The 27137-nt window shown below is 42.8% G+C and overlaps 1 protein-coding gene and 1 long non-coding RNA gene across 2 annotated transcripts; one reads left to right on the plus strand and one right to left on the minus strand.

Moving 5' to 3' along the window:
• Positions 1 to 10064: 10064 nt before the first annotated feature.
• LOC141611751 (uncharacterized) lies at positions 10065 to 12163 on the minus strand. The gene is made up of 2 exons (XM_074430367.1): positions 11255 to 12163; positions 10065 to 10870 (listed from the first exon to the last, which is right to left on the minus strand). Exons 1-2 carry the CDS (start codon positions 11709 to 11711, stop codon positions 10428 to 10430), a joined length of 900 nt encoding a protein of 299 aa, XP_074286468.1. The 5' UTR covers positions 11712 to 12163; the 3' UTR covers positions 10065 to 10427.
• LOC141611752 (uncharacterized) lies at positions 10885 to 16171 on the plus strand. Its single transcript, XR_012528722.1, has 2 exons — positions 10885 to 11662; positions 15620 to 16171. It is a non-coding gene; the product is annotated as an uncharacterized LOC141611752 (long non-coding RNA).
• Positions 16172 to 27137: the final 10966 nt, after the last annotated feature.

The following is a 27137-nucleotide window of genomic DNA, read 5'->3' on the forward strand; positions in this document are numbered from 1 at the left end:
AAGTGGACCCAACAAGCCGGCTTCTATATCGCGAACAGGGAGAAGACCATGGGCCAAGCTGCGCCGCCGATGGCGAAGCTTAGACTTGACCTCTCTCGCCGCAAAGGGGAGGCCGCGAAGTTTAAATGGATTTCTTTTACGCAAGAAGCGCGCGGAGGAGGTTGAGAAGGCTGGGGGTCGAGAGGGCCAAAGTTGAGGAGGTGATGGCGCTCGCCAAGATGATGGAGGAGCGGGATAGGCACAAGGACGCTCATAAAGCCGCGGTTGCCGAGGGGGAAAAGTGGAAGAATCAGTTCCACAACCAGGCGGAGGCGCTTAGGACGCGCAGTGTCATTGCTCAAAAGGAGAAGGACATTGCCATGCTCCAAGATGAACTTCTCCCAAAAATGTGCGCCCAGTTCCGGGACCAGGCCGAGAGGCGACCGGGGAGGTAATAAGGAAGCTTGTCCCCGAGGGCTCTTTCCCGTGGGATGAATTTGAGAAGCTTTTGGACGAGATGGCCGAGGTCGCGGGCGGCGGCGGCGGGGAAGACGGAGGCGGGAAAGCACTTGAAAATGTAGGGCCCTCTTCCGAGCCGGCCACCGGGAGAGCCGCTGCTTGCGATGGAGGACAAGCGAGCGAGCATAGGGAGACGGGCGGTCGTCACCGGACTCACCCGGCGTCTCGGATAGCTTTAGCTGTTCGGGGGCCAACTATTGAGCCTTCTCTCCCTGCCATCTTTTGGCGCTTCAAATCCTAAGTCTGTAACCTTTTGTTTTCCTTTGTTTCCTTGCTTTTTGTAAAGCTTTGGTAGGTAGAGTTTAGGCTATCCTCATGGGGACGGCCGTCGTCTGTACTCTCCTTGCAATCATTTTTAACAATTTTATCTTTTGGTCCTTGGCTTTTGGCCGGGACTTTGATCATATTATTCTTCACTTGTCTTCTTGCGTTGTTTTAATTGAGTGCCTTTGTCTTTACTGTCGGCGTGGCCGAGGCAGTTAGAATGCATATCTCAATTGTGTTAACGTCTTTAGCATTTCCTCTAGCGTACCGGTCATTGTGTCCCCGTCGCTCTCGGCTTTGGCCGAGGTAATCGGGGTTACGGCTCGATAGCATCCGTAACTGTAGGCATATTGACCGCCAGACTCGCGTCTCAACCGCACTGAGTATACGTTTCTTCTAGCATATCGGTCGTTGTGTCCCCGTCGCTCTCGGCTTTGGCCGAGGTAATCGGGGTTACGGCTCGATAGCGCTTATCGGTCATTGTGTCCCCGTCGCTCTCGGCTAGGGCCGAGGTAATCGGGGTTATGGCTCGATAGCATCCGTAACTATAGGCATATTGACCGCCAGACTCGCGTCTCAACTGCACTGAGTATACGTTTCTTCTAGCATATCGGTCGTTGTGTCCCCGTCGCTCTCGGCTTTGGCCGAGGTAATCGGGGTTACGGCTCGATAGCGCTTATCGGTCATTGTGTCCCCGTCGCTCTCGGCTAGGGCCGAGGTAATCGGGGTTATGGCTCGATAGCGATTCTTCTAGTGTACCGGTCATTGTGTCCCCGTCGCTCTCGGCTGAGGCCGAGGTAATCGGGGTTAATGGCTCGGTAGCGATCCTTCTCTTTGAGTGACAAACACTTCGACGGAAAAGTTGGGTGATTCATTCGTTTGCTATGATCACGCGTTGGGGTGTCCACAATGGGTTTGGACACCTCCGCCGCTATACAAAGTATTTCCTCAAGTTGTCGGTGTTCCAATGGCTCATCAAAGGCACACCTCCCATGTCTGTCGGCCCAGAGTGCGTGCCGGCCTCATCTCTTCAATCACCTTGTAGGGACCCTCCCAGTTGGCCGTCAGTTTACCATGAATATTTCCTTTGTTGGTGGCAGCCGACTTCCTTAGGACTAGGTCTCCCACTTTCAAATCCCTCTTGTGGACTCTTCTGTTGTAGGCTCTTTTCATCCGGCTTTGATATCGCCAAGTTGAGGCGTGTCGTATCTCGGCTTTCTTCGACCAGGTCTAAGGAAGCTTTCAGGCCATCCTCGTTTTTTCGATCGGGTGAAGGTAGCCGTTCGAACGTTGGCACCGTTGCTTCAATCGGTAGGGATCGCTTCGGGAACCGTAGACTAGGTGGAAAGGGGTGTACCCCGTTGCTTCTTTCTCCGTGGTTCGAAGGGACCACAGGACGCCGGGTAGTTCATCGACCCATCTTCCCTTAAGGTCTTCGATTTGTCTTCTTCAAACCGTTGAGGATCGTTTTGTTGGCCGCCTCCTTTGTCCGTTGCTCTGTGGGTGGCGAGACGGAGGAGTATGCAAACTTGATACCAAGCTCTTCTAACCAATCCATTATCGGTCACCCGAACTCTCGGCCGTGGTCAAATACTATAACTTGGGGTAATCCGAAACGAGTTATAACATTTTCCCAGATTACCTTTCTGACGGCCGCTGTGGTCTTCGCCGGTACTGCTACAGCTTCAACCCATTTGGTGAAGTAATCGACAGCGACGATCAAGAACTTCCTTCCTCCGGAGGCTGTTGGGAATGGTCCTAGCATGTCCATCCCCCACTGTGCGAAGGGAAGAGGGCCGAGCACACGGTTGTAGGTCCCTGGAGGGAGCGTGTACACGGGGCATGCATCGACGGTTCGTGCACTTCTTGGTCTTTGTTCTGGAATCTTGAAGCATGGTGGGCCAGAAGTAGCCGGCTCGTAGAGCTTTGTGGGCTAGCGTTCTTGCCCCCATGTGGTGTCCACAGATGCCTTCGTGAATCTCTGTCAGTATTAGCTCTGCGTCGGCTGGACCGACACACTTCAAAAGTGGTCTTATTACGGACCTTCTGTACAGTTCTCCTTCGAACACTAAGTATCTGGCGGCGATTCGTTTCATTTTGGCCGAGGGATTGCGGCCCTCCGGTAATTCACCTGTGAGTTTGTATTTCATTATCGGAGTCATCCACGTTGTCTCGGCCTCTACGTTGCCCACCATGCCGTCGGTCTCAGTGATGCTCTTCGCATTCCGGATATCTACCAGCACGGTTCGGCTGACGTTCTTGATGGTTGAGCTGGCAAGTTTGGAGAGAGCATCGGCCCGGTTGTTCTCGGATCTGGGAACGCATTGGATTCGGAAAGACTTCAATTTCGCTATGTCGGCCTTTACCCTTTCTAGGTACCTTGCCATTCCGTCGTCCCGAGCCTCAAACTCCCCTCTAATTTGGTTAGTAACCAACAGTGAGTCTGTCTTCAACACAATGTGCTCTGCTCCGGCAGCCCTAGCTAGCTCGACCCCGGTTATCACCGCCTCGTATTCGGATTCGTTGTTCGAGGCCGAGAAGGTGAATTTCAAGGCGTACTCGAACTCGTCCCCGTTTGGGCTGATGATGAGGATGCCGCTCTCCGAGCTGTTCGTCGTGGAGGAGCCGTCGGTGTAGACCTCCCATACGCCTGGGTTTGGCTCTTCTTGATACGTGCATTCGGCCAGGAAATCTGCAAGTGCTTGCCCTTTTATCGAAGGTCTTGGTTTGTCTTGAATGCCGAAGCCGAGAGAGTTCCACCGCCCACTTGATGAGCTCCGGATTGCTCGAATTTTTCCAAAGCTTTCTCTAACGGCCGATCGGTTAGGGTCATCACGGGGTGCGCGTCGAAGTAGGGTTTTAACTTCCTCGTGGCAACGACGACGGCGAAGGCTGCTTTTTCGATTAGTGGGTAATTTCTCTCGGCGGGCAACGAGTGTATGGTCGACAAAGTAGATCGGGTGTTGTTGTTTGTCTTCTTCCTCGATGATCACCGCACCGACCGTGGCCGAGGTAATCTGCTATGTATAGGTATAGCGTCTCCCCAAAGATCGGCCCGGACAGAGTTGGGAGAGTTCGAAGATGAGCCTTCAACCGCTTGAAGGCCGTGCTCGCTCCTCCCCCAGTGAAGTCTTTATTCCCTTTCAAAACTTTGAAGAATGGGGTGCTCTTGTCGGTGACCAGAGATGAAACGGGCGAGAGCCGCCATTCTTCCGGTCAGCATCATAACCTCTTTTCGATTCCTTGGCTCCGGTAGGTCTAAGATTGCTTGGACTTTGTCTGGATTTGCATCGATGCCTCAGGCACTGACAAGTACACCGAGAAATTTACCTGCCCGGACACCGAAGTTGCATTTCATTTGGTTGAGCTTCATCTTGTACTTCCTTAGTGAACAAAATGTTTCGTGTAAATCGGCCAGGTGCTCGCTGTCGGACTTGCTTTTTACAATAGCATCGTCGATGTAGGCCTCAATGTTTCGCCCTTTTTGATTTTGGAACACCTTGTCCACTAGCCTTGTATACGTTGCGCCGGCGTTTTTCAAACCGAACGGCATCATCTTGTACATGTATGTGCCGTTAGCGGTGATGAATGCGCATTTGGGCATGTCTTCCTCAGCCATGAAAACCTGGTGATATCCCGAGAAGGCGTCTAGCAGGCTCAGCATGGTGTAGCCTGTCGTGGCATCGATTAAGCTGTCTATCCGTGGCAGAGGGTAACAATCTTTGGGGCATGCTTTATTAAGTTGGGTAAAGTCTACACACATTCTCCATGCCCCCGATGACTTCTTTACCATCACAACATTGGCTAACCACTCCGGGTAGGTGCAAGGCATAATAAAGCCCGCCGTAAGTAGTTTGTCTACCTCGGCTTTGATGGCCTCGTCTTTCTCGGCTGAGGAGTTCCTCATTCTTTGCTTCACAGGGCGAGCGGTGGGGAGTACGTTCAGCTTGTGAATAATCACCTCCCGGCTCACACCCGGCATCTCGGCCGCTGAGTAGGCGAAGACGTCTTTGTTTTCCCTTAGCAGTCCAGGAGTTTGGCTCAATTTTGGCTCCAGGTTGGTACCGACGGTTACGGTGCGGCTCGGGTCAATCTCCACCTCTTCGGTCTCTGCTCCTTCGACCATGCTAATGGTTCGGTCGTGCTCGGGCCTGGGAGTGTGCTGTATCTGGAAGGATTTTAATTTTGAAGCGCCGGCTCTCACCCTCTCTAGATACCTCGTTGTCTTATAGTCCCGAACCTTGTATTCTCCTTTGATCTGGTTGGTCAATGAGAGCGAATCTGTTTTTACCACGACGTGTTCTGCCGCGGCGGTTCTGGCTAGCCTGACTCCGGTTATCATTGCCTCGTACTTGCATTCGTTGTCTGAGGTCGGGGAGGTGAGCTCCAAGGTGTGCTCAAACACATCTCCGTTCGGGCTAATGATAACGACGCTGGCTTTCGAGCTATCCGTCGTGGAAGGGCCGTTAGTGTGTATCTCCCATACGCCAGGATCCTTCTCGTTCTTCGAGGTGAGTTTATGAGCCTCCCCCCGGTCCGACACGTATATTAATGTCAAGGCCCGGACGGATATTACGGCTTGGGTTTCACTCAAAGTGACCCGGCCTATGAGGACGTCATGGGCAGATGTGCCGTTGATGACTATAAAATCAGACATAACGTTCCTGGCTGCAGTTCCCTCGCCGAACCTTCGGCGGTCGACCGACCCTGTGGGTACCAGGCCGACCCCCGAAAAGCTATACAGCGGGTTGGTGCAGGGGTTCAAATCTTCGACTCTCAGACCGAGGCTGAGAAAGCATTCTCTGTACATAATGTTTGTAGGCGCCTGTGTCAATCAGGCACCTCTTCACCAAGTGGTTGGCTATGTCTAGGTGGACCGTAAGTGGGTCGCTGTGAAGAGCGGCGACTCCCTCGTAGTCCTCCTTCCCAATGGTCATATCGGGGATGTTGGAAGCGGGGGTGGCTGTGTTGGGCACAAAGTTGATGGTCTGGCACGGTTCATTCAGGTGCCGTTTGTGCCCATGAGCGGACCCACCATTGCCCTCGGTGATAGCATGGATTACTCCTATTCGTTCGAAGACGGATTTATTGTTTGACCCGCCGGTATTCGGTTTCTGGCTTTTGGCAACATATTTGCCGAGGCTCCCCTTCCGGATCAGCTCTTCAATGGCGTCCTTCAGGTGTCGGCAGTCGTTGGTTAAGTGTCCGGTGTGGCCGTGGTAATCACAGTACTGGCTCGTGTCACCGTCGCTCCTCGGTCTAGGGGGCCTCTCCCACTTCTGGCCTTCGCTCCTGCTCAGAGCAAATACCTCGGCGGCCGACACGACTAGGGGGGTGTGATTGTTGTACCGTTTTTTGTAGTACGCTCCCGGACTCCCCCCGGCGCCCGTCGAGTCCTGTCTCCTGGCAGATTTGTCAGACCGTGGCCTATTGTTGTCATGGCGCCTTTCGTCGGACCGTGACCCGTTGTTGTCAGGACGTCTTTTATCGGGGCTGTCCTCCCGACGGCTCTTCTTTTCCGAGTGTTCGGCCTCGTTGGGGCCTAACCACGTCTTGTGATAGTCTTCTACTTTGATGGCCTGGTCGGCCATTTTTCTGGCGGCATCCAAGCCCAGGCCTCCGCACTTGATGAGCTCATTTTTTAAATCTCCCTTTGGGAGGCCCTTCATCAGCGCGAAGGCTGCCAGTTCGGGATTAATCTCTCGAATCTGTTGGACCTTTCCGTCGAACCTCTTCATGTAGCTTCGCAGAGACTCGCCCCCCTCCTGTTTGATAGTAAGGAGGTCCGATGTCTCCACGGCCCTTCTCTTGTTGCAAGAGTACTGGGCTAAAAAGGCGTCCCTTAGGTCGGCGTAGTAGTACACCGAGCCGTCGGGAAGCCCCTTGTACCAACTTTGAGCCATCCCATGCAACGTTGTTGGGAAAACTCGGCACCATACTTCATCGGGCTGCTCCCATACCGACATGTGAGACTCGAAAGCCTCAGCGTGGTCGGCTGGATCGCCTTCCCCTTTGTATGATATGGGCGGCAACTTGAGCTTGGTTGGCACCTGGACTTCTAGGACGTAGGCGCTGAGGGGCTGTCTGATCACATGCCGGATGGCACGTGGCGATCGGCTCCTCGCATTCCTGACCCGGCTCCTCTCCTCGTAGCGGGAGGGGCTCCTTCTTCGACTTGGACTTCTTCTCCAACTCTGCTGAGTCGGACTCCTCTGGCTCCTTTGGGGTATGCCTCGTTCGTGTTGCGGGGACGCTGTCCTCCCATGAGTACGGGAAGGACTTAGGTCTACCACGCCCACTTTGGGCTCCCCCGGCGACTCTGCTGGGTCAGCTTCTCCTAGTACTCCGTTCAAATTTCTCGGAGTCACATTTTGGGCCCTGGTCTTCTGGACAGTTTCCGCCGCTCTTGTCGGCGTGACAGTGTGAGCAGACGTATTACTAATTAGGTCCAGGACCATTTTCAGCTTTGCTATGTCAACCACATGCCCCATGATGGTGACTGGTTGGTCGGGCAGCGGCGTGTCGGTATTATCGGCATCCCGAACTCCGGTTGGATTATCCCGCCGGTGGAGGGCTGCACGACTCCAGAATTGTTGAAGGTATCATCTTGGTGGAACGCGGTTTCGTCGGTCACGACTGCGTCTTGTTGTTTCGACATCTTCTCAGCTTTTTGGGTGGGTTTTTGTTGTTTTTTTTTTTTTTGTTTGGGAATGAATGTGACCAGCTTCTAGTTTCTTTCCCACAGACGGCGCCAATTGTTCCGGGTGTAATTCCAGAGCAAGTATCGTTACCACCCGTGGCTGGTAGAATGATGTCTTGAGTTGGACTCTCCTTTGGTCTTAATCGTTCCTCTCGGCCTCTCCTGCAACAATGAACGAACTGAGGGCTTGGCTTTGAGCCAAGCGTACTCACTCCGACGCCCAAGTCAGTAAACTTAAATGTATAAGTTGTATGCTAATTGGCTAGGAATATATTGTAGAGAGGTAAGGAAGATTATACCAGATGAATAGTGTATTTAGGTCAAGTTGTATATTTCTGGATTCGATCCTTTCCTCAATGAAGGTTGAGGAGTATTTATAGACTTCACCTTTTGTCACGTAGTGGCCAAGTGTAGACCTGGCAAACGGGTCAACCGGGTCGGGTTCGGGTCGGGCCAGTTTGGGTCGGGTCATTTCGGGTTTCTCAAATTTTCGGGTTAGTTCGGATCGGGTCAGTTCATTTCGGGTTACGGGTCTATTTCGGGTTTGTTGGTCGGGTGTATTTCGGGTCAAGCGGGTCGGGTTAATTCGGGTCAGGCCATTTTCGGGTCAAAGATTAAGAGAAAAGAGACATTTCAAGTCTATTAGGGTCAATTAAAGTTATATTTTGTCGGGTCATTTTCGGGTTGAGTGGTTTCGGATTGGTCATTTGGTCGTCAGTCATACGGGTCCATGAAAGCTCGGGTCATTTTCGGGTCGGGTCGGGTCACTTCGGGCTTCGGGTGTCATTCGGGTTCAGCAATTCGGGTCGATTTCGGGTCTCGGGTCATCCTTTTCGGGTCGGGTCAATCGGGTCGGGTTGATTTTGCCAGGTCTAGCCAAGTGGCCAAGTGGCTAGCAGGTGGAAAGACTGATCTACCCCTCGGCCGAGGGACCTATGGCTGGCCGGCGGGCTCTGATGACCCACCGCCGAGGGGTCTTGGATATGAGTACGCGGATATGTGTCCCATTTGGCGTTGTTGTCATGCCGGGACCAGTGACGACAGCCGATGGGCGCGATCGGCTAGGTTGTCTAAGTTGTTGACTTGCTGTGGATATCTTTGACCTTGTCTAATGTGTTGACTTGGTCAGCGGTGCAGAATATGCCCCATCAAGTATTATTATTAATAGTTTGAACAAGACTAACTTAGTTTCAACTATACTTTTAGGGTGGTGCTCATTCATGGACATGATTTACTCAATCATGGACATAATTGACCATTATACCCCTGCCATTTCACAACATTTACCATTTTATTTCACCTTGCTCACTGCATGTATTAACACACAACAGCCGTCGTGCAACACCCTCCCCCACTCCCCCCCACCCATGCGGGCCGCCGACCTGTATTGCCGGACAGACCCACCTTCCCTCCTACACTCACCCCCCACCCAGAAACAGCGCCGCTCCCACACTCAGTCATTCACACTCACCACCCATTCCAAACCTCAGACCCTCCGACCCTATTGCAACCACCCAACCGCCAGCCCTTCCCCACCGACACTATCTTTTACCCCCATATTCGCCCCCTTCTCTATCAAACGATCCCTAATTGCCGCCCAGATCTGCGCCGCCCAAAGTCGTCCCCCTTCCCCAACCCCTAATCGCCTCCCTCGCTGGCGGGCTTTCCCCAACTATGGCTTCATGTCGTCGGAAATTCCATAACAGTTGGGTAAATGTCCCAAATTTTAAGCGTTTTCGATGATACCTTTGATGGAAATTTTAGTGGCGACGACGTTGATGAGTCAGTCAAAGGCGGAGGAGAGCAGGTGGCTGATTCGGGGTGTAGGTAGGGTAGTTGGGAGGGTTGGTAATAATTAAGGGAAGAGAGGGAGGAAGGAGAGAAAGGGTAGTGGATGTCAATCTTATGAAAAAATGTCCATGATTAAGCAAAAGTTGTCCATGAAAGAGCAATAACGTACTTTTATTGTAATAAACTTTATTTTTTTCCTCCTTGCTAATGCCGTGCTGTAGCACGGGTCCTATACTAGTTATTGAGTAATCAATCAAGTGATAAAAAATAGGTAAGACATAATGTTACTCTGAAAAATCGAAATTACTATTGACACTCATGTTTGTGAGACAGTGAATAGTAACATGTCCTTAAACTTAACTTGTATTGTTGTGGCATTAACAAACACTGAGTAACGTTATCATTTTCCTGAAAAAATATGCTTTAAAATAAATATAATCATATTTTATTCCAAAATTTATAAAAGTCCCAATTACTTTTATCATTTATATTAGTCATATTGTCGCGGGTTTGACGAGTTTTGACCCTAAATGTGCGGGTTGTTGTCGGGTAGAGTAATCTTCGGGTTTAGGCAAAAAAGAGCGGGTTATTTTCGGGCGAATTTCGGCCGATTTTTCCGGCCGGGTCATATTTTGACAAGTTCAATCTTTATTCTGTAACAACCAAAAAAAGTACGTAACAAATTATAAAATAACTAGAATCAATGCCCTTGCAATGCATTAGGAATTACCAAAATAGTGTATCAATTCCATGAATTAAATTTTTTAAAGACATAAATCAAAATTTAAAAGCAAAATGTAAACACAAATAACACTAAATCCACTCAAAGGTGGATTATAAGATGATATTGAATTAATGACTCGACTAGAATAACATCACACCTTAAGTGATGACCCGAACTTGACTCAAAATCCTAATTAACCCGGCCCGATTGTAGCAGCGATTCTGTTAATCTCGGGAGTCGAATCTAAAGACGCCATGTGTAGTAGATCGGGCATAATCGACTCCAGTGACCTTACGCCACGTCACAACCTTTTCTTTCCCGATTAGCTCGTTCCTCTACTTTCTTTACAATGCTTTCCTAACAACCCTTGAATTTAGATGGCGACTTGTTTGTGTCAGTCTTGACACAGTTTCAAAACATTAAGAATTACAGTACAAAAGAAAAGTGTGTTCAGAAAGGAGGATCAATTGATATGGTGAGGCTAGGATTTGGCATTACTGTTGGAAGTTCAAATCCTGACATAAAATCACCACCAAACATCACAGCACCAGCTGCCAAAGCTCCGGCACCCATACCGACACCAAACGCAGGTCCAACACCTCTTCCAACTCCCGACGATGATGGCATATTGATGTATGATGTGGATTGGGTATTAGCTTGTGGCACATAGCCATTAGTAGAAGGATGAGGTGGTGGTGGCGGAGGCGGCATTCCCGGTGAAGGATAATGTGGGACATTGCCTGCTGGATAGCCTGGCATACCAATATATGGATCCCAATGATTATTTGGGTTAAATGGCGGTTCAGCTTTTCCTCTTCCCGGGTAAGCTTGAATGGGGCAGGTAGCCAAGGTAATGCCACTGCCGTTCTGTAAGTTAAATCCTTCCTCGTCCCCTACACAATAAGAACGAAAAGCTCGTGTCAAATACACAAAAAATGTATCCCAGTATATAAGAAAAAATCTTCGAATCTGAGGTCACTGAAATGTAATGTGTGAAACTCCAAGATAGGAGGCAACCGGAAATTTTTCATTGTTTTTAAAAACTTAGGATAGATAATCTCGATTTGGTGAATACAAGGTAAGAATTGGGATTGTAGTGCGGTCATTTTTACAGCTGCCAAAAAAAAAAAAAAAAAAAAAAAAAAAAGGTAATAAACTCGATTTGGTCGCGAATGCAAAAAAAATGTTGCAAACCTGATCGAGCTGGTTACAGCTACAATATGGCCTATATAATCTGTAAACACAAACACAAGGATGTTGAGTAAAATTGGACATACCAATAGTAGAGTAAGAACTTGATCCTTCTGTTTTCACATCTGAAATCCTAACAGAAACATCAATAAACCCCTGAGGTTTATTACTCTTCTTCGCCCGCAACTGAAAGCTTCCCACATCCTCATTTCCTTCTTTACTACTACCTTCAACATTCCTACTATACTTCACTAAGAACTCCCTCAAATTGATACTTGCAATACCCTGAAGCTTTTCTTTCAGAAAAACAGGCTCCCTGCTGTACACTTCAACATTCAAGGATAACTCCTGCACCTCCCAATCAACCACAGTTGTGAACTTGGTTTTCCAAACTGGGTTCGGCTTCCCGGATACATCAATCTTGGTGCAGTACTTGTCACTTGGATCAACCCAACCAACAGCGTACCAATGTTGCTTCCACAGTCTAGGACGGGGTAAGCCTCGAGCCGATATTAGGCATATTTCTATTACTTTTTTCCCCATTGAAAATGGGTTTGGATGCTTGTTCACGGTTTCACACTTTCACTTGTGTGCTGGAGATGTGGAGGATAGAATGAATACTTGTTCTTCTAATAATGCTCGTGCTTTTGTTTCAACACAAATTGGTAAAGTTATTGAAAAAGGCTTAATACTGACTTAGTACTAATTGGTCCGGTTATTTATTTAAAGACGCGAAAGTGATAATTAGGCCCCTTAACTTTGTTCAATTGTGAAATTAAGCCCCCTAAGTTTTATTTGGAGCAATTAAGCCCCTTAAGTTTCATCAAAAGTGAAATTCAACCTCATTTATATAATTTTCACCAAATTCTTATATTAAAATCACTTTTGATACAATTTATCAAATATAAAATATTTTGTTTTATAATTTTAGAACTTCTATATTTATATTAAATATTGAGAATTGTTTTATTTTGAATTTTATAGTATATAGACCATTTATTATATATGTATGAATATTATATAAATTATAAACAATTTACTAAATATGTATGTAAAAGTGTTCTTCAATGATTAATAAATTATGTAGAAATTCGTAAAGTTGCAAATAGTAATTTTTAGTTATTTAATAAATTGTTTAATACTAATATAAAATGTTTTTAATTAAAATTCTTGTGAAAATTTAAATAATGGGGTTGAATTTCACTTTTGGTGAAACTTAAGGGCTTGATTGCTCCAAATAAAACTTATGGGACCTCATTTCACAATTTAACAGAGTTAAGGGACTTAATTACCACTTTCGCGAAAGACAATGAGAGGCGAGGGAAGTATTTGTGAGTGATGTTATTGATTGACAAGTGGATAATAAGTTGTATAAATGCTAAAATATTGTCAATAAAAAAATAAACAAATGAATGAGATAGCCATAAATAAAGTAGGTAAATAAATAACCTATATCTCACCTTTAATGTTAAGGAAATACTTTGACTAATTGATTTTCAAAGAAGGAAAATGAGATGGCGTCACCGGGTGACACCTAAATTGGGCGCCACCGGGGATATTATAGTAAATTACCTAGTTATTTTCATTTCCTTATCCTTAAATTTAAATTTCAAACTAATTAGTAGAAAAGGGTAGTTTAGGAATTTAAAAACCCGTAACTAACTAAGGATTTTCTAGAGTCCTGCCACTTTTTGAGGAGGATTGTTACAACAAACAAGATAGTGTTGTTTGTGTCTTTCCACTGCATTTGTTTATCAAGTAAAATGATGCAGACATGCGGTTAATTCAGGCCTTCATGAATCATGGAAGGTCGTAAGGCAGTGTGTATGAGTATTATAGTTCATCGAATGGAATCATGGGTAAGCCACTAGATCGAAACCCGAGTTTTTTTTTATTCATGGCCGGGTAAGGTCGGAAGATTAAATTAAGAGAACCATTTGTTACATATCAAAATTCCGTAATTAATTTCAGTACCTTCTTCACCAATGCATGGATCATATTGTATTTTTTCTTTTGTGGTCGGGTGTGTAGATGAATAACGAACCCCGGTGGATAAAATTTACAATACAATGATGAAAAATCGTAACTAATGATGACGATATTTTAGAGTAAATTAGGTTTAGAGTACGGAGAATATTAAATTTAATTTAGTTAGAGTTCATTTTATTTCAATAGGTATAAAATTACGTACCTACCCTTAAAAGTTTGACGCAAAAACGAAAACTAATACTTTATTTTTTTATTTTTACTTTTCTTCAATTACGGTGGCACCGAGATTCTGTGCCACCGGGTGGCGCCCTATCGCCATCCAAGAATACCTCCTTTTTTTTCAATTTTCAAACATGGGTGATTACAAGGCCTCAGCTAACTCTTAGACCATCCCCAAGCAAAGGTCGCGTTAATTAGGTCGCGACCCTGTTTTACTCTTAATTCCACTTTATTTATCTTGACCTACTTTCACCCTCTCAAGCAGAAGGTCACGACCTAGATCATTAACTCAATCATTTTTCACTTTTCAACCAATTACATCTCTCCACATTATATCACCTTTTCATATATATTTTTTATTATTAATTATTAATGTTGTCAACCAATCACGTTGTTGCACCTATTTTATTGATAATGACAAGTCCTTCATTTTTATATATCACTCTAAATTAATGGTGTGTGCTAGACGTCTGTATGAAAGGTCCACAAGTAGATCGTATTTGCTCGGAAGAAAAGACGGACGATACTTGGATCATGTCTTGGATTGTGTCTAGAAATTTGTAAGAGTATAAAATGTGTGTTTACTCTTTTGTTCGGTCCAATAAATCACGGCTTATTATTTTGGACAAAATATTTTCAAGATAAGATGTTTTCCTTATAATTGTTTTTGGTGGAAAAGTGTTCCGTGGGATCGTCGTTTGTTTGTTCAAAAATATCTTTTTGTTTTGAGGAGTTTGTGTTTGAAAAGGCAACTAAAAAATATCATGGTCAATGATTTTGTTAGTTCCTTAACTACAAAGATTTAATTAGGTCAACTCCTTAGCAATTATAAGACGGAAATCATTTGTTAAATGTTAACCAAGAATTCACGTGAGCTTTGAGAGTAAAAATAAGTTTTCAAGTTTTCAGCAAAGTCAGTAGTGCTCGGTCTTGAAAAGCGTATTTTGCAAATTTGTTTTGAACTGCCTCTTTATTTTTCTCTTCTGAGTTTTGCAAAATATTTACTAAGCCGTGTTTTATAAGATCGTTCTTGAGTACACAAATTCTTATACTCATAAGAATATTTTTTCTCCATTGTTCTAATTCATTGAAACATATAAGGGGACAATTTGTGTTGTAATTTTCTCTTTTGTGAGTGAGCGTTTATTGGGGTACGGGGTTGTACTCGAGTCGCACGATCGGGGTTGATCGTGGGGGTTTTCTTTGTAATCGAGTTTGGTTATAAAGGAAATAATAATAAGAGAGAGGGTGGACGTAGACCTTTAGAGAGTAGGTCGAACCACGTTAAAAATCGTGTGTCTCTTGCTTTCTTTTATTTCGTTTGCCTTTGATTTTATTTGTTTTTCATTTTTGATTCACGTATTCACTCAAACGAACAATACAGCACAACTCTGATTGTTTGAACAGTCACCGAGACTGTTCAATTGGCCTGTGTATTGTTTCAAAAGGAAATTCGTGAACGACCTAGTGCTTTAATTTCGCTTTAATTTTTTAAAAGGGTACTTAATTCACCCCCTCCCCCTCTTAAGTACCGGATCGATAAACTCAACATTTGGTATCAGACCCTCGTGCTCTTGATTGCCTTATCGCAAAGAGTTTGATCCTTTTGAGTTTATCTGTTTTTCTTTTCTTTTTCTCAATGAATTCCAAATCTGTCAAATGTCTTGTCTTCGATGGCACTGACTATGGCTGGTGGAAAAATCGTATGATGCATTTCATACAAGGAATAGATTATGAATGTTGGGTAATCATCGAAAATGGTCCCCTGGCTATCACTACCACCGATGCCAATGGTGCGTCTAGTGTAAAAGACCCCAAGGACTACACATCCGATGATTACAAAAAAGCGGAGAAGAATGCTAGGGCTATATCACTCCTGCAATCCGGAATTGGTAAATCAGAACCCAGTCAAATTGCAGGATGTAAAACGGCTAAACAAATTTGGGACAGTTTATCACTAGCCTATGAGGGGACCGTGCAAGTAAAGAAACAACGTATTGATCTCTTAATGCAACAATATGAAAACTTTAAAATGCACGAGGATGAACCTATAAAAAGCATGTCTTCGCGTTTTTCAAGTATAACTAACGAACTTTCAAATCTTGGTAGATAATTTGAAACTGAGGACATTGTCCGTAAAATTTTAAGAAGTCTTACTGATACGACTCATTTAGTCGTAGTTATTTGGAGCGAATTAGTATGGTTTTGACGGTTTGAAGTAGTGTTATGGAGTTTAATTGCAGGTTATTTGTTAGTGAGCTTTGGTTAGCTATTGGGCCGGTTTTACAAGTTTAGAACGGAGTCCAAGTCCGTGGAGAGATAGGCCCGGATACCTATGGAGATACATGAGACGTGTGCGCTTAAGGTGCGCTAATTGAGCGCGCATAAATCAGAAGAAAAGGGGTGCGGCAGCAGCTATTGCGTGACATGTGTTCAACCTGCATTCGACCTATGCGCGACCGAGGTGCGACCTATGCGCGACCAAGGCGCGCGCCTGCTTGTGTCCGCGTCTAGCTTTGCGCAACATTAAAGACTCGTGTTTTGTTTCCTTATTTGACTCGGTTTGTTCCGATGAATTTTATTATTATTATTATTATTTTTAGTACTTTATTTCCTACTTTAATTATTTACCTTATTACTATATAATTTGTGAGGGCATCTTTAGAAAAACTTACACAACTTTGAGAAAGAGAAACCCTATTATTGTTTTTAGCAGACGATGTGTAACTAATCTTTATTCTTGGATTCAAGCAATTGAAGCGCTCTTAATACGATTGTGAGTTTGAATGTTTTAATTTCTTGTCTTGATTATTGTGAATTGCTTAGTTATTAATTTTATGAATGTCGATTGATTATTGCTAGGTGTACAACTAGTGATTGATTTCTTCCTTCTATTGTTAGTATTGTTAATTGAATAGGATTTATTGATTAACTCTACGCTAGTAACAGCTAGGAATTAATATTGAACGGGATACGTTGATATTAGTACTTAGAAGCGATTCACATAAATATCTAAAGTGCAACTGGATTGTATGCATTATTTATTCTCTATCGAGTTCTCTATTTTATATTGCTGCTGTTGAATTAAATCTTGAACTGGATTGTTAAGGTTGTTTAACAGTTAGAGTTGATTGAGAACGGGATTCGTTTTAATTAACTATTCTTAAGGAGAATTGGAATTTGTCATTCACGATAGAGTAATCAAGATTAGTAATTGAAACCGTCTTACAGTGATCAATTGTTATTGAGTGTGGATATATGCTTGGCTCTAAGACCCTTTTAAATCATGAAAGTCATTAGTTTTATTACTCAATTTGCATTAGGTATTAATCTTAGTTTATTAGAAAATCAACTCAAATCCCCCCCTTTTGTTACTACGATCTTTAATTACATTAAAGATTGACTGTTCCTACATTATAAATTGCATAAATTGTTAATCTAATTCCCTTGGGTTCGACCCTTATTTCCGCTTTACTACTGTTTAGTATTTGGATTTAAGTGATATAAATTGTTAATTTGAGGCATACGACTTTAGCCTGTCAAATTTTGCGCGCTTCGGGAATTGGCATTAATTATTTTTGTGTTTTAGTGTAGGTTTATGCATAATACTCGTATTTCTAACCTGAATCTCGAGCCTTTCGATCCAGAGATTGAGCATACTCTTTTCAGGTTACGAAAGAACAAACGAGGTGCAATAGTAGCTGTTCCTAAAGGCAGCGAGTTCGACGATCTACATTCAGACTCTGAATATTCTGAAATTTCTGAACAACCCGAACCTTTGAATATGGCTAGAGAAACCCGCACTCTAAGGGAGCTCACAGCTCCAAATCTTAACGTTCAACCATTGTGCATCACTTTTCAAGCATTAGATGATGGAGTTACTTTTGAACTGAAATCTGGTTTGATACATCAATTACCAAGTTTCAGGGGTATGAGCATTGAGGATCCGAATAAGCATCTTTCAGACTTTCATATTGTGTGCACTGGTATGAAGCCACCTGCTATTACTGATGAGCAGTTGAAATTAAGAGCATTTCCTTTCACCTTGAAGGACAATGCGAGAGACTGGTTAAACTATCTCCCACCGGGAAGTATCACTACTTGGGTAGGTATGAAGAAGGCGTTCTTGGAGAAATATTTTCCTCCTTCTCGATCATCTCAGCTGAAAAGAGCCATCAGTAATGTTGAACAGCAAGACAGGGAAACTATGTATGAGTATCTTGAGAAATTTAAGAAGCTCTGTGCTAGTTGCCCTTACCATGGTTACTCTGATCAGGATCTTATCATGTATTTTTGTGGTGGACTGAACCAAGATGACCGTCGCATGATTCACTCTGCTTGTGGAGGAAATATAGCCAACAAAAATCCAGATGAAGCTTGGGAGGTTATTTCAGAGCTAGCTGAGACCTCTAGACAGTTTGAGAGGAAACCATCACGAAGAGGAGTGAATGCTATGGGTGTTAGTCCTGGTTTAGAGGAAAAGGTTAATAATATTGTTTCCACTCTCCGTGACATGTTATCTAGGAGACAAATGGCTACTGTTTGTGGCATATGCGCTACTGAGGGTCACCCTAATGATTTGTGTCCTTACTTGCGAGAAAGTGGCCAAGAAGAGGTGAATGGTGTTTGGGAGAGTACTACAAATAATAGGAAATGGGATCCATATTCCAAGACCTATAATGAAGGATGGAAGGCTCACCCTAACTTTCGATGGGGAAATTCTCAAGCCGGTCCATCGTCTGGCCCTCCTAGAGGTCAATTTCTCCAAAGACCACAAGGACAACAATTTAATCAACAAGTGCCTCAACAAGCAGCTGAACAAGCACCACCGAGTTCATCAATGTCCACGGAGGATATGATTCGGGCTCTTACTCTCAGTGTTACTCAAGATAGAGCAGATAATAAGCAAAATTTTAAGAATCTTGAAAATCAGGTTAGTCAGCTGGCTACTGCAATTAATTGGTTGGAGGCTAAATTAATTGGTTGGAGGCTAGAGATTCTAATGCACTACCATCTCAAACGGTGGTGAATCCTAGGGAGAATGTGAGTGCCGTATCATTAAGGAATGGTAGGAAATTGGTCGAGATTGAATAGCCAAAAGGTAAGCCTAAGGTGGTGACCATTCATGAAAAAGAGGAAGAGATAGTGATCGAGGAAGATGAAAAAGCTTCTAATGTCAAGGAGAAGGAGCAGATTCCCTCTTCTATACCGAAGGAGGAACCGAAGGTACCTTTTCCCGATGCATTGAAGAGAACCCATCACTTTGAGCATGACAAAGACATTTATGAGGTATTTCAAAAGTGCGAGGTAAATATCCCTCTTCTTAATCTTTCAAAGAGTATTCCTAAATATGCTAAATTTTTAAAAGAATTATGCACCATTAAAAGGAATAACAAATTGAAAGGGATGAAGATAGTCAAGGGTAAAGTTCCTAAGGGGAAGATTAGTGAATATGTGTCTGCTCTATTTCAAAAGAAGTTACCCCCTAAATGTGGGGACCCGGGTATGTTTGCTATCCCTTGCACCATAGGAGACCTTAGATTTGAAAAGGCCATGTTAGATTTAGGGGCATCTATTAATGTCATCCCCTATGCTATTTATGAAAAACTCAAACTTGGACCTTTAAAAGACACTAGTGTAGTAATTCAACTGGCTGATAGGTCTATTGTCTATCCTAAGGGGGTTGTGGAGAATGTCATGGTTGGTGTTGGTAAGTTAGTCTTTCCGGCTGACTTTTATGTTTTGGACATGAAAAATGAGGCAAGTGCTATACCAGTCTTGTTAGGGAGACAATTCTTGAAGACCGCAGGTACTAAGATTGATGTCTCAAAAGGGTCTATTACCATGGAATTTGATGGGACTGTTGTTAAATTTGAAATAAATAAACCCAACTCCCACTCTCATGCGGTTCATTATTTGTGTGCTATAGACACTTTTGTTAATCATGTGTTACCAAAGTGCCGGAAATCTCCTATTCCGAGCAATGTGTCTTATGTTTTGCAGGGATCCCCTCATAAGGAACAAAGGTGTGTTATCTTATGGGATTGTTGAGACGATACAGAGGCATTTAAAGGTAAAAATGAGGCTTGGTTTGATAAGTTAATTCGCCGGAAGGGCTCCGGGGAAGGTTTGCAAACTATCCATATAAAATCTCGTCATCATTCTTCCTCTTGCAAACCTGTTGGTAAGTTAAGGTAGTTTACTTCTTCCTATCTTCAGTCGGGTGGTTACCATTCCGGAGATGACGAGCCAACGACGTTAAACAAAAGCGCTCACGGGAGGCAACCCGGATTTTGTATCCTTTTTCTTTGTAAGATTTCTTTAGTTTTTATAATTAGTTAATTTATTTCGTTTAATTAGTAATTAGAAATTTTATTATGTTTCTTTTTATTACTTGTTTTAATTAATTTTATTTTGACGGTTTATTCTATGTAATAGGAATGATGAATAATGCTTCGAGACGTAGAAAGAAATAAATACAAGTCGTGAATGTAAAGTGTGCCTCAGTCGCACTATTTGAGCGCGCATAGTCAGACGGACAGTCCCTATTTCGCGCTCTACATTCACCCTATGCGCACCCAACGCGCGTTCGACGCTCACCCGAGGCTCACCTGGATGTCGCGCGCCTCTTCACTCAGGTATGAACATAGATCCCTCAAATATATTCACCTCCTTTCTTCCTATTTTCCTAAAAATCAAATCACTCAAAAATAAATCCCTTCTTATTTCAAAATCTTTCAAACAATTGCTCCTAAATCTCACGAAAAATTCCTCACAATAGCAATTGCCTTAATTCGTTCTTTGTTTCGCACAACTCCATCTCCTTATTTCTGAAAGATTGTTCGAAAATTTGGGGTTTTTCTAACCCTAATTTCTGAAAAAATTGGGGATTATAGCTGCAATTCCCAATCGTGTTCATTCACTATGATTTCAACAACAAAATCATCCCATTATTGCTAAAATTCGTCCCCTTGTTGCTGAATTTGGTCCGAAAATTTGGGGGTTTTCTAACCCTAATTCTGGAATTGAAACAAACCCAACAAATTTTTCCCCAATTCGTGTAAGTTCGATCCATTATTTCTTAAATTTCGTCCCTGTACTGCTGAGTTTGGGGCGGAAATCTGGGTTTCACAAACCCTAATTTATGAACTCGAGAACTGATACCTGAGTTGAAGCGATTTTGAGGACTGAGTTGGGTTTGTTGTATCTATTTCGGCGAGTTTCGAGTTCTTCACAATTTCGGTTGGTCTGTAAGTACGCATATCTTCATGTTCTATCTCTCCTTTTGCCTAAATTCCGATTTACCTTGCTTAAGTAGAACACTTATGCGCCCTTCTGCTTAATTTCAATTTATCTGCTGGGCATTGTTACTGAATTGAAGGCTGTCGTAAGGTTTAGGTGTCGGGTTTTGTCGCGAGTGAGGTAGTGGCTGCTGAGTTGTTGTTGGAGTTGCTGAGTGTATTTCTTAAGTTGTTGTGAATTTGTTACTGCGTTGTTATTGTTGGAGTTTCTGTGACTAGGTGTTAGTGAAGGAGGTTGTGTTGTGAATTGTAGGAGTGTGTTGCTGAGTTGTTGAAGTTTTTGTGTGGTGCAGAGGAGTATTGTGTAGTTATTGCTGGATAAAGGGAGTGTTGGAGTTGTTGCTGTTTTGTTGTTGTTGTTATTGGTTATTGCTGTGTTGTTGTTAGATGGCCCCAAAACGAAAAAAATCCACCCCGAAAAGATGCAGAAACTACCTGAAAAGTTGTTGTAAGTTGTTGGAGTTGTTGTGTTGGGATGTAGCTTGAATGAGAGGCTGACGGGTCGGGCGAACCAGAGAGTGCTGAGGAAGAGGAGGGGGCTGATGATGGTGAGGGTACTAGTGGTGGAGAAGCTATTGATGATGCCTCTTGGAGAGGCCGTGTGGAATTTGAGCTAGAGGAATTGCGGGATGAGATTGAAAGTGTTCATGATGCGACCACGGAGTGTTTGACATTTCATCGTGCCGTGGGTGACTGTTTGATTATGTATCCTGGGTCTTACAAAGCCCTGGGGGCCTCTTTCTATCCGAGTTGGCTCGAGAGACGTCTTGACAGAGAGGCTCGTGCTAGAGCCCGGCAGACCCGTCGCTTCGGGTCTCCTTCTTCCTAGCCAGTGGTATGCCCCTTCCCTTTTCTTTTGTGTTCCCGTACAACATTGGGGACAATGTTGAGTTCAAGCATGGGGAGGGGTATATTCACTATTGTACATATTTTAGTCCGTCACTTGTAATTCAATTTGCTTTGTTTTAGCCAAAAAAAAAAAAAAAAAAAAAAAAAAAAAAAAAAAAAAAAATTGGAAAAAATGAAAAAACAAAAAGAGAAATACCCGGCTAGGTGAAAACCCGAAAGGGCGCCTAGGCAAAAATGGGAAAAGTTGCCGAGGACGGAGTGAAAACCCGAAAGGGGGCTCCGGGTAAAATGAAGAATTGAGATGCGTGCCACGAGAGTAGTGTGAGGAAAATAGCTAGAGTGAAAACCCGCAAGGGCGGGCGCTCTAGGCAAAATGAGAGATTTAGAAAAAAAAATCCATTTTACACTAATTTTTGTGTCCTGTTTTTGGTGTGGCGTCATAAGAAGGGTGCTAAAGAAGGTCAGTCGGGTAGGACTAGTGGCTAAGATGAGAAGAATCGTTGTGCGTTGTTGTTGTTGTTTGCACTGTCTTTATGCGATTGTTGGCTTTGTGTTGCTGTGCTGAGGTAGAGGAGGTTAGATTGATTTTCTTGGCTTGGAGATTCTAGTAGTAAGACATGCCTTGCTGGTGGTGGGCATGTCACATTTTAATGCCGTATGAATGTATTTAGGTTGGAGCGATAAGGGGCGTAACATTGTTTTCTATTGCTGTATTGTGGTGACTACGGTCACTAATTATTGTTACTTTGCTCTTTTGTATTTTGAGGATGTGGGTGTGTTACTCTTTGCTAGGCGGTGGAAATGATTACACTTTCGAGGAAGCTTTGGAGGGCGTGAGAGGGAAGAGAGCGTTATTTGTTGTGAGTCATTTTCTACCATGTGATGGGTTTGAGCTTGTGTTGGTTACTTTTCATTGTGTCCTTTGGTTTTACATCGAGGACGAGTAAAAGTTCAAGCATGGGGAATTTGATACGACTCATTTAGTCGTAGTTATTTGGAGCGAATTGGTATGGTTTTGACGGTTTGAAGTAGTGTTATGGAGTTTAATTGCAGGTTATTTGTTAGTGAGCTTTGGTTAGCTATTGGGCCGGTTTTACAACTTTAGAACGGAGTCCAAGTCCGAGGAGAGATAGGCCTGGATACCTATGGAGATACATGAGATGTGTGCGCTTAAGGTGCGCTAATTGAGCGCGCATAAATCAGAAGAAAAGGGGTGCGGCAGCAGCTATTACGTGACCTGTGTTCAACCTGCATTCGACCTATGCGCGACCGAGGTGCGACCTATGCGCGACCAAGGCGCGCGCCTGCTTGTGTCCGCGTCCAGCTTTGCGCAACATTAAAGACTCGTTTTTTGTTTCCTTATTTGACTCCGTTTGTTCCGATGAATTTTATTATTATTATTATTATTATTATTATTTTTAGTACTTTATTTCCTACTTTAATTATTTACCTTATTACTATATAATTTGTGAGGGCATCTTTAGAAAAACTTACACAACTTTGAGAAAGAGAAACCCTATTATTGTTTTTAGCAGACGATGTGTAACTAATCTTTATTCTTGGATTCAAGCAATTGAAGCGCTCTTAATACGATTGTGAGTTTGAATGTTTTAATTTCTTGTCTTGATTATTGTGAATTGCTTAGTTATTAATTTTATGAATGTCGATTGATTATTGCTAGGTGTACAACTAGTGATTGATTTCTTCATTCTATTGTTAGTATTGTTAATTGAATAGGATTTATTGATTAACTCTACGCTAGTAATGTGACTAGGAATTAATATTGAACGGGATACGTTGATATTAGTACTTAGAAGCAATTCACATAAATATCTAAAGTGCAACTGGATTGTATGCATTATTTATTCTCTATCGAGTTCTCTATTTTATATTTCTTTGTTGAATTAAATCTTGAACTGGATTGTTAAGGTTGTTTAACAGTTAGGGTTGATTAAGAACGGGATTCGTTTTAATTAACTATTCTTAAGGAGAATTGGAATTTGTCATTCACGCTAGAGTAATCAAGATTAGTAATTGAAACCGTCTTACAGTGATCGATTGTTATTGAGTGTGGATATATGCTTGGCTCTAAGACCCTTTTAAATCATTTGATACACTGAAAGTCATTAGTTTTATTACTCAATTTGCATTAGGTATTAATCTTAGTTTATTAGAAAATCAACTCAAATCCCCCCCCCCTGTTGTTACTACGATCTTTAATTACATTAAAGATTGACTGTTCCTACATTATAAATTGCATAAATTGTTAATCTGATTCCCTTGGGTTCGACCCTTATTTCCGCTTTACTACTGTTTAGTATTTGGATTTAAGTGATATAAATTGTTAATTTGAGGCATACGACTTTAGCCTGTCACTTACCAGGAAATGGCGATAAAAAGTCACGGCCATTGAAGAGTGTAGAGATTTAGCCACTCGTACCTATGAAGCTTTAATGGGATCTCTTATGGCACACGAAATAACACTTGAAAATGATGCCGAAGAGAAACCCAAAGCTAAGGGTCTGGCCTTGAATGCCATCTCAAGTGATAATGAAAGTGATCTTGAGGAGAAAGTTGCCTTGCTGTCTAAAAGAATTGCCAAAATAATTAGAAAGCAAAATCAAGGAAAGTTCGAAAGTTATAAACCAAAGAAATCTGTTTCTTCGTCTTCCTCATCTCGTTCTATATCTAGAATGGGATGTTTCAAATGTGGTGAACGGGATCATCAGATCCGAAATTGCCCTAAATGGGAAGAAGAAAAAGCTAAGGATAAATGTGAAAAGTCTAAGCAGGAGTACAAACGTGCAATGATAGCTGTTGTATGGGGTGAGTCCGATTCAGAGGACGAGGAACCTTCTGAAAATGAGAAAGATGAGAAATTCTGTCTACGGTCTACCTACAAGCCTAGATCTCAACGAAAAAAGGATGACGACTCTCTAAGGTGTCTCATGGCTCACTCTGATGCATCGGATAGCGAATCCGAAGATGAGGTAAATCTCTCAAATCTCAAAATTAAGATTAGATCTTTGTCTAAAGAAAAAATTGTAAGACTACTTGATGAGACCTTGGATACTAGTTACGAACAAAACAAGCGTCTTGAGGCTATGCAATCTGAAATTGAAAGTATTGCGGAGGAGAATATAGAGTTAAGACGAAATCTGAAGCACATACAGAAACAAACAAGTGACCAGACTGTTCAATCTGAACTCACTGCTGAAAACGAGTCTCTTGTTAATAAAATCCACGTCTTAACAAACTAACTAGATGAGATTAAAAAATTGCATGTTACTGGTTCAACCTCTTATTCTGAAATTTGTTCTAAGTTTGATAGACTTAATAATGACTATAATTCTCTCCTTGTTAAGAATAAAAAGTTGCTCGTAGTAGTCAACAATCTTGAAACTGATTTAAGTAATGCGAGAAATGTAGTTGCTAAATGGGAAGGTAGTACTACAGTCCTTGATTTTCTAGTCAATCAATCTAAGAACAACAATAAACTTGGATTAGGCTATGACTCACGTTCTGATTTCAGGCAGAGCGGTTCTCGATCGATCGTCTTGTCGGATCCCCGAATGTAAAGTAAACACCCCTCCCGACTTTTCAATTGGGGATCGACGCCAAGATCTTGTCGAGATTAAAAGACCTAAACCCATTGAGAGAGATTTTCGCAAGCATAAGTACGTGGGTCTACCTGAATACATTCTTTGCAAATTTTGTGGACACACAGGCCACGTATTTAATGCTTGTAAAAAACGCTTAGGTCATTTGGATCGTAACATAAGAGTTGTTAAGAAAATGTGGATTAGAAAAGATGTTTTAGATACCGTTCGTCATAAGAAGGGACCCAAACTTGTTTGGGTTCCTAAATCATCTAACTAATTCTCTTTTGCAGGGCCATATGAGAGGAGGCAGCCGTTGGTATCTTGATAGCGGATGTTCACGACACATGACAGGTAATAGAAACCAATTCCTCTCATTATCGGCCTACGATGGTGGAAATGTGACATTTTGAGACAACAAAAAAGGTGAAGTAATTGGTATTGGCAAAGTCGGTAAGTCTCTTTCACATTCCATTGATGATGTGCTGCTTGTAAAGGGTCTCAAACACAATTTGATTAGTATTTCTCAATTATGTGACAAAAGAAATAAAGTCGATCTTCATGCAAACCTTTGTTATAAAGTCGAGTTTCATGCAAACCTTTGTTATGTAATCAAAGAAAGTACTAATGAAATTGTTCTTCAAGGTAAGAGAGTTAATAACATCTATGTGGCTGACTTAGGAAGCATTCCTAGGGAAACCATTAAATATTTATCCGTAATGCAAAACAATCCTAATCTATGGCATAAGAGGTTTGGACATGTTGGCTTTTCATCTCTAAACAAACATTACAAACTGGATTTAGTGGAAGGCCTACCTCCTATGAAGTTTGAAATTGACGGAGTTTGTGATGTTTGTGCTCGATGCAAACATGTCCGAAGTTCTTTTAAATCTAAAAGGTTCGTTAGCACCACCAAGCCTCTAGAACTCATTCACATGGATTTGTGTGGTCCGATGAGGATTAGAAGCCGAGGTGGAAGTCTTTATGTATGTGTTCTAGTGAACGATTATTCACGGTTTGTTTGGACTTTATTTTTACATGCTAAAAGTGAAACCTTTGAAGAATTCCACGTTTTGATTAAGAAACTCCAAAACAAACTTGGTCACAAATTGATCTCCATTAGAACCGACCATGGAAGAGAATTTGAGAATGATTCGTTTATATCTTTTTGCAGGGAACATGGTATTGATCATAACTTTTCTGCTCCTAGAACACCGCAACAAAATGGTGTAGTGGAAAGATTGAATAGAACTTTGGAAGACATGACCAGATCCATGTTACTTTGTAGCGAGTTACCTAGAAACTTTTGGACCGAAGCTGTGAACACAGCTTCTTATATTCGTAACCGTGTTGCTATTAGATCTATCCATAAGAAAATGCCTTATGAGCTTCTACATGGGCGAAAGCCAAACATTTCACATTTCCGCTGCTTTGGATCAAAATGCTATATTCATAACAATGGCAAAAATAATTTGGGAAAATTTGATCCAAGAAGCGATGAGGCGGTTTTCATTGGATATTCAAACGAAAGCAAGGCCTATAAAGTTTACAATAAAAGAACTTTGTGTTAACGCTGAATTGCAGGATGATGATGACTTTGAGATTGGTTTTGTAAGAGATGAACCACCTGAACTAGAGGAGGAGCCTTCATCGTTGGAAGGAACAGGCGCAGAACAGTCCACGAATTCAGGGGGAACTGAACAGAACACAGATCTGTCCAGTCGTGAAAAATCATCAAGTTCAGGCGACTCTGAACAGACATCTACGCCGTCTAATGAGACAAATCAGGCTTTCAGTAGCTCAGATATGTCAAGAAAGACGAATAAAGATGTTGAGCAGAATCGAACAGAATCCAGTGTTGTTCAGTTTACAGATACGAATGTCGAGCAGAATCGAACAGAATTCAGTACTGTTCAATCTACACCAAAAACAAAAACATTTGTTCCTCGACGTTGGAAGCATCAAAGTTCACATCCAATGGATAAAATTCTGACTGACATCCATGAGGGAGT

This window comes from Silene latifolia, chromosome 11 (assembly GCF_048544455.1).
Source record: "Silene latifolia isolate original U9 population chromosome 11, ASM4854445v1, whole genome shotgun sequence".
Lineage (NCBI taxonomy): Eukaryota > Viridiplantae > Streptophyta > Magnoliopsida > Caryophyllales > Caryophyllaceae > Silene > Silene latifolia.